We start from the raw sequence: 11,615 nt of genomic DNA, 5'->3' as shown, positions 1-11,615 counted from the left end.
TGTCACTGAAGGAATGCCCCTGACTGAAAAAAAAAAAAAAAGACATTGTAGCAGTCCTTCCATCACGCCAATGCTTGTTTGGTCTGAAAACCTCATGTTGAGCCAGAAGAGGGCGACCAAGCTTCTTTAATCAATGGCAAACATGTATGCTTTCCTCTTCAGTACTATTTGAATCATATTCATAAAAATATGTATAAGAGCCTTATTCTGTGCTCGCTTTCATCAGATAACCACAGCAGTCACCAAACTGGCCTTGAATTGTTTTTTTTTTTTTTTTTGCATACATTGGAAACAAATGCAGTAAAGAATTTAAACCAATTCTGAGAATCCGGCTTACAAAGAATCAGTATAATGCATAGATGTTAAGACACACACAAAAATGTACAACTTTTCCAGGCGATCACAGGGACACAATTCACTCATTTTCATTTTTGTTTGATTTCCGTCCAACAAATGGCCGCTGGTTCTTCTGAACCTGAAGCTGAAAAACACAAAAAACTCCATGACACCTTGAAGAAAACATTTTTTAAAATAAGCTTAAAGTCATATTGATCCTTTTCGAATGTAAACAGTCTGTTTTATGCAGTTTGTAAAATATTTTTGGGGATTCTTCTGGATTTAATTCAAGTTTATATGAACAAATGTTGGGTTTCACATTGGGATGCAAACGATACATGAAGGCAATGTAGATCTGGACTCTACCTTAACTCCCTCCAGCAAGTGCGGCTCCTTCTGCAGTGCGTTGTTCAGTTCTTCCTCGGTGCCGAAACCCACCCAACAGAAGCCTCTGTGGAAGCCTGTTTCTTTATCCTGTTACAAAACAGCAAATCGGCACCTTTAATGGTCCCACAATGGGGAAATGTGGAAATTATGTCGAAAAAATAAATTCATAAGAGGTGTTGTACAGATGAGCCGTTACTTACAAATGGTAGTAGACATCTTTTAACTTGTCCAAACTGTCCAAAGTACTCCCTCATCTCGTCTGAAAGACAATAATAAGAAAATGTCATTAATAAAACGCATTAGCAACAAATGAATGCAGATGACGCTCTTTTTTCTTAGTCAAAAGCATGCAGCTAAATATGCTATCTTTTAACTGTTTTTGTCAAGAATTATACCGATGAGAGCTTTACAGTCAACATTGAAAACGAGTGCGTGAGCTCATGGTAGCTAGTTAGAGGTGACTGCTTGAAAAAGGGCACAACATATTTAGTGAACGGACACACGCTACTAACTAGCACATAAAATAAACGCTGTATTTAAAATGTAAAAACAACTCACTGCCAGCAACTGTCCATGGCACTTTTGATACAAACAGCTCAAACACTTTTCTCGACGACGTCGCCATGTTACGACTTGAATTGAAACTTTGACCACGGAAGCAATGTTGAACTTCCGGTTTCAATTTCGCCTATATTTTATTTTGTATTTTTTGTAACTTTTTTTTGTTTTACAAATGTACATATTAACAGAATTATCAAGATTATTTATTATGTTATCGTTCTTCTGGACTGGTAATCCATTAGCTGTCTATTAGCGAGCTAGCTTTCTATCTATTGCTTCCGGGTTGAGTGAACGCTGGGCGCGTGTGTCTCCCGCTGCTGACCCACAGAAAAACTGATCCTGTGACTGTCAAGTGACCTTGGGAGAAAGGCGCTTTGAAATTAAATGGATTATTATTATTATTATAAACTTTCACGGAATAGCGTGAGTCCTGAACGACAGTACCTCCCTCCGACCAGTTGGTGGTGGTCACAACACTGACACGAGTCGAAGAAGTCAACCCAAAACATGTCCAAGATGGCGGCGTCCGTCGTGGAGACCGGAGAGGATGCTTTTCGGCAAATGTTTAAATTGTATAAACGCAGAAACCCCCCGCCGGATTTCAGCGACGTTATTGACTTTTCCAAATGCGCGACGAATGACAAGGTGACGCGAAATATAAATTCATCGAGAAAACAGACCCTGCCGCCCATACAAAAAGTGTGTGTTTGGAAAACGTCGATAACGAGATTGAATTCTGCGTGTGTACATGTGGCAGATTCGTCCAGTGAAACTAAATCCAGCTTCCGTTAGTGCCGGTGATGCTGCCAACGTTGGATTACATCATGTCCAAGACTGGAAAGCCTTCACCTTGCAAGGCTATCCGGGTATTTTAATCAACAGTTTGACTACAATGTTGAGATCATGACTATTGAACGATCAGCTAAAAACACAGGATGGTTTGTCCTTAAATTCCCTTTCTTTTGACTTTATATCATATTGTGTGTGTGTTTTTTTAGGGTTCATCTTCATCACCAATCCATTCCTTCATGGCTCCCAGCCCTTCTGGGTTCGACAGTGTTTGAAGACGTACCCTCAGAAGCCAAACATCTGCAACCTTGACATGCACATGTCTCCCACTGACACTCAGGACATCTGGGCCAAGAGTGTACCCAACCTCAGGTGAGGCAAATGTAGCAGATTGCATTTCTGCAGACCGATACGAAAACCAGACAGGCCTGCAAATAGACTTTGCTTGTACTTAAGACCCAAATAAGAGACAAAAATGTCAGAGATGTTCGATCGGACACTGTGGACGAAGCCTCCGAACCAGAAAGATTGTCTTTACTGCCGGCAGGAGACGTAGCCATTCATGACAGACGCCTGAATTCTGCAGCCCTCTGCCAAGCTATTTATTGAGAGTACATGCAAGTTACATCAAAAATGTAGTTATGTATGTCTTGCAAGTCAGGTGATTATTTTGAATGCATCTTAGCATGTTTCTAAACTGTGTACTGTGCTTCAATGTTCCTCCAGTTCCCCTTGTGTTGGAAAGAGGGAGCCCAGAACTCTTCTGGAGAGGCTGCGGTGGGTCACCTTGGGCTATCATTACGACTGGAATAGCAAGGTCATCTAAATCGGATTCTTTTGTTCACGGCATCCATTTAAACAAAAACAAAAAGCACGCGGACTCGCAGAGATGTTCAATCGGACACTGTGGACAAAGACTCGAAAACCAGAAAGATTGTCTTTACTGCCGGCAGGAGACGCAGCCATTCATGACAGACACCTAAAGTCTGCAGCCCTCTGCCAAGCTATTTATTGAGAGTATATGCAAATTAAAGTGATACATTAGTAAAACGTGATTTTCTTGATTAGAATACCACCCCCGAGGGCGTCATAAGCGCGAACAGCTGAAAGCAATAAAACATTGTCTCTTCCATGAACTCATACGTTTTTGTAACCTGGCTCATGAGCTCTTCATGTGAATGAGTTTCAAGTCGTAAATTGTTTCGGTGATAAAGGAGTTTCCCAAGTCCTAAATTCTGTCCAAGGCCAGATCTCCGACCGAGATGAAGATGACAGGTCACTTGCTGTGTCTGTTGACCTCAGATTGACCCCAGGTTGTCTGTGCTTCAATTGTGTATTGAGTCACAAGTGTTGACTAAGCATACAACGGCATGAAACTTTTAAATATGATAACTTCTTATTCTATCTAATCTCTATCACGGACACATCCAACTTTTCCAAGCTCATGTTTGACTCCTTTTTCGTAGACGTACTCTGCAAATCACTACACGCCGTTCCCAAGCGAGCTTCACTTCCTGTCTCGCCAAATAGCGAGCGCCTGCGGCTTTGCGGCTTTCGACGCCCAAGCCGGAATCCTCAACTACTACAGGTCGGATTCCTCCTTAGGAATCCACGTGGATGAATCCGAATTGGATCACAGCCGCCCATTGCTGTCTTTCAGGTATGTTTAGTGGGGTTCGATGAAGAAAACGATGCTACTGCAAAAACCTGTATGTTTCTTGGATCAGTTTTGGCCAGTCGGCCATCTTCCTCCTGGGTGGCACTCATCGACAAGAGCGTCCAACCGCCATGTACATGCGCAGCGGAGACGTGATGGTCATGTCGGGACTGAGCCGCCTCCTTTATCACGCCGTGCCTCGCATTGTTCCGGCGCAGCAGGAAGTGGCCCATCTCGACGGCGAGCGATGCGGCTGGCCCGGTGGCGCCGTTGTGGAGCAGGTGTCCGAGGATGACTGGGTTGCGTGTTCTAGGTACATCCAGAACTCCAGGATCAATATGACTGTCAGACAGGTTCTGGGGCACGGGCAAAGCTTCCCAGGGACATCTCCTCTTCCGGGACTTGCAGAAGATGGAAAATGTCAGAAGAGGAGATGTAGTGACTCATCTTATTCTGAAGAAACATGAGAAACTACTACTACGGATATCGACCAATCACGTGCGGCTTTAACCAAAGACTGCGGGCGGGGAATAGAGGGAAAAAAGTGCTCCCATTTCCGGCTCCTTGTTAGGAACCGGCTCTCTTCGGAGATCCGGCTCTAAGAACCGGCTCGTTCGCGAACGACACACCACTCCAGCCTCTACAGATGTCCAATTTGAAGTCTCGGTACAATTTTTGGTGACAAAAATAACATTCGGTCCTTTAATGACAATTAATTGGTGTTTGAAAATGAGAAGTCAAATGTGACGCTTTATTTTGTTATTGTGGTTTTTGTCTTATTTCAGAGAAGCTCATATTTTACCCAAAATGTCACCGCAAATTGAAGTGGAATCACGGGTGACGTTTTGGATTTTTGTTTCAATTCAGTCTTCATAGACGATCTAATTTATTGTTTTCTGCGCTAACAACCACAAAAATGTTTTCTTTTGCTTTCTCGACAGACTTTTAATCGTTAAAAGTCCATTTTTGTGCGACGAGCATCGTACGCGAGCGCTCGAAATTCGTCCGCTTTTGCCTTGAGCTCAGCCAGACTACCCAGACCGAAGTAATCGATCTGTACACGAACGATCTGCTGATGAGCGACTTCCTGGTCAGTAGCGACTGTCATCGGGAAAAATAAAATGTCATCAAACCTTCCCCGTCTTTAATTATCGTATCGTTGTGTCATTGAGATGTTATTAATATTTCCTGCTTAAGAAAGCAGGCGTTTTTTGCCAGCGATTTGTCACCTTCAAAGCAAGCTGATGTGCGGCTAGCGAGCTAGCGTCAACCGGGTTAGCTGTGTTTTCGCCATGTCCGCCTCCGCTGGACGCTCCCCGGCGGGCCACAACTCGGCCCTCGGCTCGACAATGTCCATGTTTCGTTGGCTGGAAGTCCTCGAAAAGGAATTTGACAAAGCCTTCGTGGACGTGGATCTGCTCCTCGGGGAAATCGATCCCGATCAAGTGGACATTACGTACGAGGGACGACAAAAGATGACCAGCCTCAGCTCCTGTTTTGCTCAGCTGTGCCATAAATCGCAGACTGTTTTCCAACTCAACCACAAACTCGAGGTTAGTTTGTCTTCAACAATCGTGGAATGTTTCATATCACATCATTTCCGTGTTCGTCACCACATTTGTTCACGCATTCAGAACTACAGTAATACCTTGGCTTACGAACTTAATTGGGACCCAGGCAGTGTGTGTAAGGCGAAAAGTGTGTATCCCAAACATTAATTTCTCATAGGAGACCATTAAAATGAAAATAATCCGTTCTCAGGTCCCCATAAAACATCATTTTCTACTAAATAAGCATTATAACTACACAAAATATACCTTATTGTATGTATAATAAATGTGCTATGGTATTATAATTAAAGAAATAAACACTAGTCTATAATAAAGTCATTTTATTGACCTTTGTGATGGTCGTTGATGTCATTGCCTCTTGATCATATTCGAGTGAAGTTGTCGTGCTTTCTCGGCGATAATACCCTGAATCACACTGTCCCCTGCTAGCTTCTTTTCGATAATCCAAATCAACAGAAGTTTTTCAACCTCTTCTATTGCCTGAGACCGTTGCGTCGACCACACAGAAACGCACTTAGCCACACGTAGCAATGGTCGACTTAGCGTACTGGGACGCTGAGTCACACAAACGCACGCCTCATTGATGCTGTCTTCTTTGGCTTAACAACAGCCTGTGGTGGGGTCTTTTTTGCTCCCATAATAGCACAAGTACTCCACTCAATAACAAACCACGTCTGCACTCAAAGAAAGGTGCTGACGAAAACTAGTCCGCCAGCCACCGTGGCGCCGTGTGGTTTGGTTCATCCGCCGAAAACTAGTTTGTTAGCCAAGGTTATATTCTCGCGAATTTAATGTTTGTAAGGTGAAAAGTTCGTGACCTAAAGCGCTCGTAAGCTGAGGTATGACTGTATTTAAAAATAATTCATGGACAAATACAATTCACATTAGTCCACGATTGAGATATTTTGAGGCCAGCAGAGAAGGCCTTTCAGGCCTTGACGACTTCCTTCCTTGCAGGCCCAGCTCGTGGATCTCCGCTCTGAGCTTAGCGAGGTGAAAGCGGAGCGTGCAGTTGTGGAGAAAGAAGTCCACGACCAGTTACTGCAGCTTCACGCGCTCCAGTTGCAGCTCCACGCGAAGGAAGGCCAAGCTCCAGACTCCGATTCCATCAAAGACAGGCTGGTATGGAGCCCACCGGAAACTTTATCATAATAATCATCATCATCATCATTATAAAAATAATGATGATGATGATGATGAGAAGAAGAAGAAATAATCATAATAAGAAAAGTTAGCTAGCAAGCTAGCTTTTCTCTCTATTTGAGTTATTCCGGCTTGTTGGCTATCTATGAGCTCTCTACTAGCTGGCTAGCTAGCTAACTGTCTATTGACTTCTGGGTTGAGTGAACGCTGGGGCGTGTGGCTGCCGCTGCTCACCCACAGAAAAACTCCCGTGACTGTAAAGTGATGTTGAGAGTTTTGAAAGGCGCTTAGAAATGAAATGTATTTTTATTTTTATTTTTATTCCTACTATTACTCCTATGACTACTATGACTACTATTCCCATTTTATCTTTTGTCTTTTTTTCCCCCCTAGCGTTCTCTTCATTGTTTTTGGACTTGTATGATTCTTTTTCACTCGTCTGATTTTTTACGTGTCTTCTGCATGGCCGTTATGACCTCTTGACCTTCCTTTCAATCGATGAAAGCCATCAACTGTACTTCTTTGAAGGTGTCAGACGTTTCGGTTCTCATTCAAGAGGCTTCGTCAGCGGACTAAGATTTTGCTGGTAGACTTTATCAACATGGCAGGGATAATACTAGTAGATAGGTTGGTTGGTTGATTGATTGATTGAGCAAAAGCTACCAGCAAAATTTGAGTTTGCTGACGAAGCTTCTTGGATGAGAAGCGTCCGACACCTTCAAAAAAGTCCAGATGACGGCTGAAGAAACCTTTTCATCGATGGACCACTCCTGTACCACTGAGAGCTTCCTTTCAATCCTCACACCATCCAAAATGGCTGCCTTCTTCCTTTATATTTCAAAGTACGACTGGCGTTTCACGCTTATTAATTTGTGACTTGTTTCTCTTCCTCTGCCTCTTTTCCGCTAAAGCCTCCTCCGACATTGGAACAGACGGTAAGTTAGCGTGCGTCGTCGTCGTCGTAGAAGTAGCAGCGCTAGCTCTTGTCAAACGGCTATCGTGGCATATTAACTGCGCTTTCAATAGCCTCTTGATGACAATGAAGCGTGTTTTATTTTGAAAGAGAGCCGGGCTACATTTTCAAAAGGGCCAGAAAGAAGGGAAGCCATTTTGGTTGTTGTTGTTGTTGTTTGTATCAAAACAATGTTCCGCGGGATTGTTGTGCCTTTTAGCAACAAGCGCTGGAGGAGAGTAAAAAGGAGAAATTGTCAGAGGCCAGGATGGAGGCTGACGTGCGACTTTTTAAGAAAGAAAACCAAGCTCTGCGTCGACACATGGCCGTCCTGCAAGCTGAGGTGTACGGCGCTCGGCTGGCTGCCAAATACCTGGATAAGGAACTCGCTGGCAGGTAGGCCGTTTGACCAAAATGTTTTTAGCGGTGGCCTCGGGGCCTCCATCAGGGCCTGCAAGGCCTTCTCTGCTGGCCACAAAATCACAGACTCACGTGGATTCTATTTTCTCTCAGGAAATAGCTATATGTCTATCTAGCTAGTTAGCTAACTGTCTAGCTGGCTATCTATTAGCTATCTGTTAACTAGCTAACTAGCTAGCTTTCGATCATGTGTGGCTACTGCTGTTCATCCACAAAAAAACTTATCCTGGGACTGCAAAGTGGCTATCTATTAGCTATCTAGCTAGCTTTCTATCCATTTGAGTTACTTCCAGGTTAAGTGAACGCTGGCGTGTGTGGCTGCCACTGTTCACCCACAAAAAAATATATAATGTGACTGTAAAGTAGCTATCTATTAGATAGCTAGCTAGCTTTCTATCTATTTGAGTTACTTCTGGGTTGAGTGAACACTGGCGCGTATTATTATTATTGTTGTTGTTATTATTATTTGTCCAGCTGGCTCTCTATTAGCTATCTGGCTAGCTATCTAGTAGCTATCTATCCAGCTAGCTAGCTATCTATTAGATACTTTTATATATTAGCTAGCTAGTTGGCTGGCTATCTATTAGCTATCTATTAGCTGGCTAGCAAGCTGTCTGGCTATCTATTAGCTGGCTAGCCTTTTTTATCTTCCTTCCGGATTGAGTGAACGCTGGCGGCGTGTGGCTGCCGCAGCTCACCCACAGAAAAACTGAGTTTTGAAAGGTGCTTAGAAATGAAATGTATTATGATGCTGCTGATTATTTGACCTCTCCTGCCTCACATTGTTGACTTTATTGCGGTTGTCAGACGTTTGTTTTGTCACCTTCAACAAACATGTCCTCCCGAAGAAGAAACGTCCATCTTGGTTTTCCTTCCCCTTAGAGTGCAGCAAATCCAGCTCCTGGGCCGCGACATGAAAGGACCAGCCCACGACAAGCTGTGGAACCAACTGGAGGCCGAGATCCACCTCCACCGCCACAAAACGGTCATCAGAGCGTGCAAAGGGCGCAACGATCCCAAGAAACCGCTTCCCTCGCCCGTCGGCCACGTGAGAGGCAAAACGGCGCCTTCTCGACACCCAAACGCCTTTTTGACGCAGCTCGTATCTTGGCCGCGGTCGTAGGATCCGGACCTGCTGAAGAAGACGCAAGGGGTGGGTCCCATCAGGAAGGTGTCGCTGGTCAAGGAGGACCACGAAGGTCTGGGGATCTCCATCACGGTCAGCGCTCAGCAGACACATTGTTTTCCCCCCTTTTTGAAGAAGAATAATAATCATGATCATGATAATAATAACAATAATAAATTCCCAAATTTCCCCATTGTGGGACAAATAAAGGTTTTGTGATTCTGAATAATAATAATAATAATTAGTATTATTATTATTATATAATATAATGATAATATATTCGTCTCAATGAGTGATGTGTCTTTATAATAATAATAATAATAATAATAATAATAATAATGATGATCATAATACATTCCCAAACTTTGCCATTGTGGGACGAATAAAGGTTTTCTGATTTTCTGATTCTGAATAATAATAATTTTTAAAATAATGATTTTTTTTTTGGGGGGTGGGGTCTAAAAAAGAAGTGTAAAATGATTGGATGACGTTGACGTGTGTGACGGCGTGTTCACTTCTTCTCAGGGAGGCAAGGAGCACGGGGTTCCCATTCTCATCTCCGAGATCCACTCGGGACAACCCGCCGACCGATGCCGAGGCTTACACGTCGGGGACGCCATTTTGGCCGTCAACAGCATCAATCTGCGCGATGCTAAACACAAGGAGGCCGTCACCATTCTCTCCCAACAGGTAGCACTAGCGATAGCGCCGCCTGCGCACGTCTCCTTCCATTTCTTCCAAGCGCTCATAGGCAGTCCATCCTAGCTCGCTAGCTAGCTCTCTATTTGCTATCTAACCGGCTATCTATCTAGTTATTAGCTATTGAGTTAGCTAGCTAGCTCTCTATTTGCTATCTATCTAGCTATTAGCTATCGAGTTAGCTCGCTCTTTATTTCCTATCTAGCTTGCTATCTATCTAGCTATTGGCTTTTGAGCTAGCTAGCTAGCTTTCTATTTGCTATCTAGCTGGCTATCTATCTAGTTATTAGCTATCACGCTAGCTAGCTCACTATTTTCTATCTAGCTGGCTATATAGCTATTGGCTATCGAGCTGACTAGCTGGCTCTCTGTTTGCTATCTAGCTGGCTATCTATCTATCTCGCTATTATCTATTGAGCTACCTAGATCTCTATTTGCTATCTAGCTATTAGCTATCAAGCTCGCTTTCTAGCTTTCTATTTGCTATCTTGCTGGCTATCTATCTTGCTATTAGCTATCGAGCTGGCTTGGTAGCTCTCTATTTGATACCTAGCTGGCTATCTACCTAGCTATTAGCTATCGAGCTAGCTAGCTCTCTCTTTGCTATCTAGCTGGCTATCTATCTAGCTATTAGCTATTTGTTAACTTGCAAGCTAGCTTTCTTTCTATCTGTTTGAGTGACATTTGGGTTGAATGAACGCTGGCCCGTGTGGCTACCGCCGCTCCCCCCCACAAAAAAAACTGATCCTGATCCAAGTCCGCCCGTCTCAGTCTGGACAGATCGAGTTTGAAGTGGTCTACGTGGCTCCGGAGGTGGACAGCGATGATGAGAATGTGGAGTACGAGGACGACAACGGACATCGCTACAGACTCTACTTGGAGGAGCTGGAGAACAACGCGGCCACGCCGTGCGGCAACTCGGCGGCGGCGTCCTTGCAAGGTAACCCTGGCAAAAATAGAGCCCCAGACATTTAGGTTGTCGGTTTGCGAGTCATTTAGCCTCCGAGCATTCCAGGCTTTCGTATTTGTATGATTGTTTTCATCAATCTTATTTTTGGGTCTTGCAAGAAAGAACTTGTTTTGTACCTTTCAGCGGGTCTGGACAGGAAGTCGCTGAACAACTGGACAGAAAACGGAGACGCCGCAATCGCCAGTGAAGCAACATCGCAGGAAACTCCCATCAAGGCTCCCGACACTCACGACTCCTCTTAAGACCACTCGGCAAAGTTTTATTGTGAAAATCCCTTTTTATTTTGTAATGTTGACACCCGGTGAACCAAAACTTTCTGCCCTGAACGCGCTCACCTGATGTGCTGTTTTGCTTTTGGTCATCTGCTTCCTTCTGTTCTGACCAAAATCTTCACTTGTGTACGTCTGTATTGCTCAATGTATTTCCGAGCAGTTTAAATAAAGCTTCACTTGAGGGGATTTATTCAAACAAAAAAAAACATTATGACACGATACATTAACAGTTCTACATACAGTACATTTGAAAATTAATAAATGATGTCCATACAATACAATACATACTGATATATACAGGTAACGTCTGACTTACGACCAGCTTGACTTACGACCACCCGTACTTATGACCTCCAGACCCTATTTTAATTTTTTTAGACAGATATTTTAATAATAATACATTTCATTTATAAGCACCTGCGTGGCACTGCAACGCGCTAGCAGGCCGGCAACGCGTCCGACAATTTTGGCCAGCCAGCCAGCATGTCACACACTCGCACACCAATCGACCGTGTGATGGCACCAGAGGGGGGTGGAGTTTGCGTGTCATTTAGCCTCCGAGTCCCTTTCAGAAACCTGTTCAAAAACCGAAACAGCACTTCCCTTTGTAATCAATGTAAAAAATGTTAATCCGTTCCAAGCCTTGAAAACAACTTTTTTGAAGCAATTTTTAACTATTTCACATAATTTTAGACGTTCCAGAAACCTGTTTGAAAACTAATTTGGTTGAAA

General features: G+C 43.7%; 3 protein-coding genes across 4 annotated transcripts; 2 read left to right on the top strand and 1 right to left on the bottom strand.

Annotated features, from left to right (window-relative positions):
* Positions 1-248: 248 nt before the first annotated feature.
* On the bottom strand, positions 249-1,371 carry slirp (SRA stem-loop interacting RNA binding protein). Its single transcript, XM_089022255.1, has 4 exons — positions 1,282-1,371; positions 924-982; positions 703-810; positions 249-481 (listed from the first exon to the last, which is right to left on the bottom strand). The coding sequence occupies exons 1-4, from the start codon at positions 1,346-1,348 to the stop codon at positions 416-418; spliced, it is 300 nt and encodes a 99-aa protein (XP_088878381.1). The 5' UTR covers positions 1,349-1,371; the 3' UTR covers positions 249-415.
* Positions 1,372-1,649: 278 nt separating this feature from the next.
* alkbh1 (alkB homolog 1, histone H2A dioxygenase) lies at positions 1,650-4,612 on the top strand. Its single transcript, XM_089022393.1, has 6 exons — positions 1,650-1,929; positions 2,042-2,150; positions 2,283-2,445; positions 2,800-2,890; positions 3,540-3,733; positions 3,801-4,612. Exons 1-6 carry the CDS (start codon positions 1,792-1,794, stop codon positions 4,195-4,197), a joined length of 1,092 nt encoding a protein of 363 aa, XP_088878519.1. The 5' UTR covers positions 1,650-1,791; the 3' UTR covers positions 4,198-4,612.
* Positions 4,613-4,802: 190 nt separating this feature from the next.
* On the top strand, positions 4,803-11,069 carry gopc (golgi-associated PDZ and coiled-coil motif containing). Of its 2 annotated transcripts, XM_089022391.1 has the most exons (9): positions 4,803-5,283; positions 6,259-6,423; positions 7,356-7,379; positions 7,617-7,792; positions 8,699-8,864; positions 8,940-9,035; positions 9,468-9,632; positions 10,413-10,581; positions 10,735-11,069. In XM_089022391.1, exons 1-9 carry the CDS (start codon positions 5,023-5,025, stop codon positions 10,851-10,853), a joined length of 1,341 nt encoding a protein of 446 aa, XP_088878517.1. In that variant the 5' UTR covers positions 4,803-5,022; the 3' UTR covers positions 10,854-11,069. The 2 variants fall into 2 exon arrangements, with proteins under 2 accessions (XP_088878517.1, XP_088878518.1); XM_089022392.1 differs by lacking the exon at positions 7,356-7,379 and having other exon boundaries at positions 4,806-5,283.
* The last annotated feature ends 546 nt before the right edge of the window (positions 11,070-11,615 follow it).

Source organism: Hippocampus bargibanti, linkage group LG19 (genome assembly GCF_051943395.1).
Source record: "Hippocampus bargibanti isolate YZ-2025 linkage group LG19, ASM5194339v1, whole genome shotgun sequence".
Classification (NCBI taxonomy): Eukaryota; Metazoa; Chordata; class Actinopteri; order Syngnathiformes; family Syngnathidae; genus Hippocampus; species Hippocampus bargibanti.
This window is presented reverse-complemented; position numbering and strand designations above follow the sequence as displayed.

Excerpts from the sequence above, each read along its gene's own strand:
- gopc (XM_089022391.1), top strand. The coding sequence starts at position 5,023 with ATGTCCGCCTCCGCTGGACGCTCCCCGGCGGGCCACAACTCGGCCCTC. Across the intron at positions 7,380-7,616 it reads CTCCGACATTGGAACAGACG|CAACAAGCGCTGGAGGAGAG; the intron begins GTAAGTTAGCGT and ends TGTGCCTTTTAG. Across the intron at positions 10,582-10,734 it reads GGCGGCGGCGTCCTTGCAAG|CGGGTCTGGACAGGAAGTCG; the intron begins GTAACCCTGGCA and ends TGTACCTTTCAG.
- slirp (XM_089022255.1), bottom strand. The coding sequence starts at position 1,348 with ATGGCGACGTCGTCGAGAAAAGTGTTTGAGCTGTTTGTATCAAAAGTG. Across the intron at positions 983-1,281 it reads GCCATGGACAGTTGCTGGCA|ACGAGATGAGGGAGTACTTT; the intron begins GTGAGTTGTTTT and ends ATTGTCTTTCAG. Across the intron at positions 482-702 it reads ACTTGCTGGAGGGAGTTAAG|CTTCAGGTTCAGAAGAACCA; the intron begins GTAGAGTCCAGA and ends TGTGTTTTTCAG.
- alkbh1 (XM_089022393.1), top strand. The coding sequence starts at position 1,792 with ATGTCCAAGATGGCGGCGTCCGTCGTGGAGACCGGAGAGGATGCTTTT. Across the intron at positions 2,891-3,539 it reads ATTACGACTGGAATAGCAAG|ACGTACTCTGCAAATCACTA; the intron begins GTCATCTAAATC and ends CCTTTTTCGTAG. Across the intron at positions 3,734-3,800 it reads CGCCCATTGCTGTCTTTCAG|TTTTGGCCAGTCGGCCATCT; the intron begins GTATGTTTAGTG and ends TTCTTGGATCAG.